At 38.1% G+C, this 3,015-nt stretch overlaps 1 protein-coding gene across 1 annotated transcript in view; it reads right to left on the bottom strand.

Annotated features, from left to right (window-relative positions):
- LOC102679691 overlaps nucleotides 1–3,015 on the bottom strand; it is a 136,852-nt gene that overhangs the window by 47,542 nt on the left and 86,295 nt on the right. Inside the window, exon 3 of the mRNA XM_031508985.1 lies at nucleotides 2,434–2,553. Coding sequence (XP_031364845.1) covers nucleotides 2,434–2,553 — 120 coding nt within the window. The remainder of the gene's footprint in view (nucleotides 1–2,433; nucleotides 2,554–3,015) is intronic.

Raw genomic sequence — 3,015 nt, 5'->3', positions numbered from 1 at the left:
AAAAAAAAAAAAATAATCAAATAAAAAAGATTCTTCTTTCTCTCTCTCTTTCTCTCTCAAGCAATAGATATTAAAAGAATCAAATTTAAAAATTTCTCTCTTCTCAAATCCAAAGCATCGACCGTGGCAAGATCACTCTTCATCCACCGGTTAAACATCCTCTGAAACCTCTGAAAGATAGAGTGTTTAGGAAACCATAAATCCCCGTTTCACTTTCGCCACCACGCGACCGCGAAATTTCCATCGCTAGGAAACAAGGAGGCGTCGGCTCGAACTTTCCTCGCGCGGCAGGGCTCTTTGTTAAAGTGATAAATGCGACCTACAGCCCGACCTCACGCATAAAATAAAGCGCTAAAGTATTAAGTAGGGCTTACGAGAGGAGCGGGAGAGTCGTAACGATTCACCCTCTTGAATCAAGTGGCACCCGGTTTCCTCTCTTTGTCGCCCTCCACCTCCACCCTCCACGAACCACCCCCTCCCCCCTTTGACACCACAGTTGCGACGAGCACTTTCGTTTTCGAGGGACGCCCACCGTGGCGACACAACGAAGGAAAACTTTTCTTCTTCTCGTCGCGACCAGGTGTCCCCATCTCTTTGTCTCCTCTCCGTTTTCGATCTCCCTCTTCTTTACGACTCTTCTTCTTTACTCGTGACAATAACTTTTTGTCGCCTAGCGAATGATGCTTGCAATTTGTTGATGACTGCAGGGTGCAGATGAATTGTTTGGTTCGAATTCTAATTCTTGATTTTTATTCCATTTTATTTTTTTATATCACGTTATTATTATATCATGTGGTTTTTCTTTCGTGTATTATAGTGATGAGTAGATAGTAAAAATTATATGATAATTTTTTTGCAATATTGCTCGAGAAAGAGCATAATTTAATTTGTTAAGAATTTTTATCGTGCTCTTTTGGGACGACAGTTCTGTCAATTCTCATTAATTCATAAAACAAAAATTCATTTCGAATTCATTGTTATTATAAATAACCAATAACAAAATAATATTAAATACATCTTAAATTCCACGTAATCAAAAAAAGAAAAAACGAATATTCATTAAAATTAATCGTAAAACTGTTTCCTCAGATACTCAAATTCCATTTAATCGGAAAATATTCCAAGGATCTCCGCATCAACAATTTTACTCGCACCGGATCCAATATTCAACGTGGGAACCTGGTTTCCGCGACAAAGCGAGCCGAGATTCCGTGTCACGTGCAGGATGGCGTCGGTAAACGCGGTAAACGCGACGTCCTTTCGAGGACACCGGGGAGCACAGTCAAGGTAAGCGGTATTTCGACTGCAGAGAAACATTTAGGCGCTCCGCTCCGGGCAATCCTGAGCACCAGAAGCTGAGTGGTGGAACAATTATAAGCACCGCCGGAAGTCACCTCCATCTCTCTTTTCACCCTGCTCGCACGATTCCCTTCGTCCTTCCGTTCGTTCGTTCGACCTTCTTCCACCCCTTTTGCACGCTGCCAGTCCACCCTCCATCGTGCCCAGCGGGTATTTTGTCACCATCGTAATTATATTTCTCCCTTCAACCGATTCTTCGACCGCCGGCGACGAGAAAATATCAATACTGTTGGTTATTCGTAGAGCGTTATCCTACGAGTGGATCGATGCTGAAGACGACGCTTCGAATCGATGATGAAGTGGATTTTCATTGAGAGTTGAATTAATTTAAATACTCGATTATTGAAAAATTTCAGATTCTTTTTTTTTTATCATTAAGATTGACGAATATATATTAACGAGATTTGGAGAATCAGAGTTTTTTTAAAGATTCTCTTGCAGCTTATCTTTGATAAGATAAGATTCTCGTTTGTTGATTATAACTATATATTCGTATCAATTTTGTGCTCAAAGGGAGGAAGCCGTGATTGAGTGATTTGATCGAAATTTTAAACAATTGATTATTTTGTTTAGAAAGATATTTATAAATCATGATCAAAGTCATTATTGAATATTATTGGCACGAAAGAGTGAGATATAAAATTAACGGTATACGAGACGGTAAATAATATTTCGTTGCTCGAAATCCTTGTGTATATTTTTTCATTTGATAGAAATATCTCGTATCTTTCCGATTTGAAACGAGCGTACAAATATTGATATCCTTTATCGATGAAAAACAAGCGACGATAAACGAAATATGATACGGGTGATACGATTAACGAACAATGCACGTTTATTGAATCGAGAGAATTCGAATAAAATCTGATTGAATACCTGAACCAATACATGGTTGTAAACGGTACGTAGCAAGTGGTAAAATTTCCATTTTATAATTATATTTTAATTGTACCATATTCGCATTATGTTTGGAAAACGAAATTCGTTCCTCGCGATCGCGAAATTCTCACGAAAAATATTGATAAGGTGATTTTAATCTCAAATATTTATTTTGAAATTTATAATAATACTCACGTTCTCTACGGTAGGACTTGGAAGCGCCCACTGGACCGTAGAAGTTGCAGCCGCGGCACTTGCAGGACGTCTTTTATTAACAAAATCGACCGGTAGACTGTAGTCGTCGCACAGGGACACCTGAAAATTATGAATTTCGTCAATACATTTGATAATAATTTAAAATAGAAGATGAAACAAATTTATTTTATAAATGAATAATGGAAGAAAATAATAACCCCGTTTGGAATATTTTCATGCTCACATTACTTAAAAAAATACATACTCTCGAATCTACTTTTTACTTCAACGAAATATACAATAGATAATTTACTTCGTTATAATAATCTGACGAATTATTATCCTATATTTTACAAAAATGCAAGGACAATTTCATAATTCAAAAAAACATTTACACGTTTGCCGTGAACGGCCGCGAGCAAAGAGTTATTCCCCTTAAAATCAATTAGCCAAGCCATCATACTTAATACACGGCACGCAGTCACCGGTGAACTCCGCCCGGGAATAAAAATATTGCCGGGTCGGTCATTAAGGGGACATTTCCGAATTAATTCGGATAATCGTCGGGACGGGCTTCGCTAT

Source organism: Apis dorsata, unplaced genomic scaffold, assembly GCF_000469605.1.
Source record: "Apis dorsata unplaced genomic scaffold, Apis dorsata 1.3 scaffold_117, whole genome shotgun sequence".
NCBI classification, from domain to species: Eukaryota; Metazoa; Arthropoda; class Insecta; order Hymenoptera; family Apidae; genus Apis; species Apis dorsata.
The sequence above is the reverse complement of the archived record's forward strand: the minus strand, read 5'-3'. Positions and strand labels throughout refer to the sequence as shown.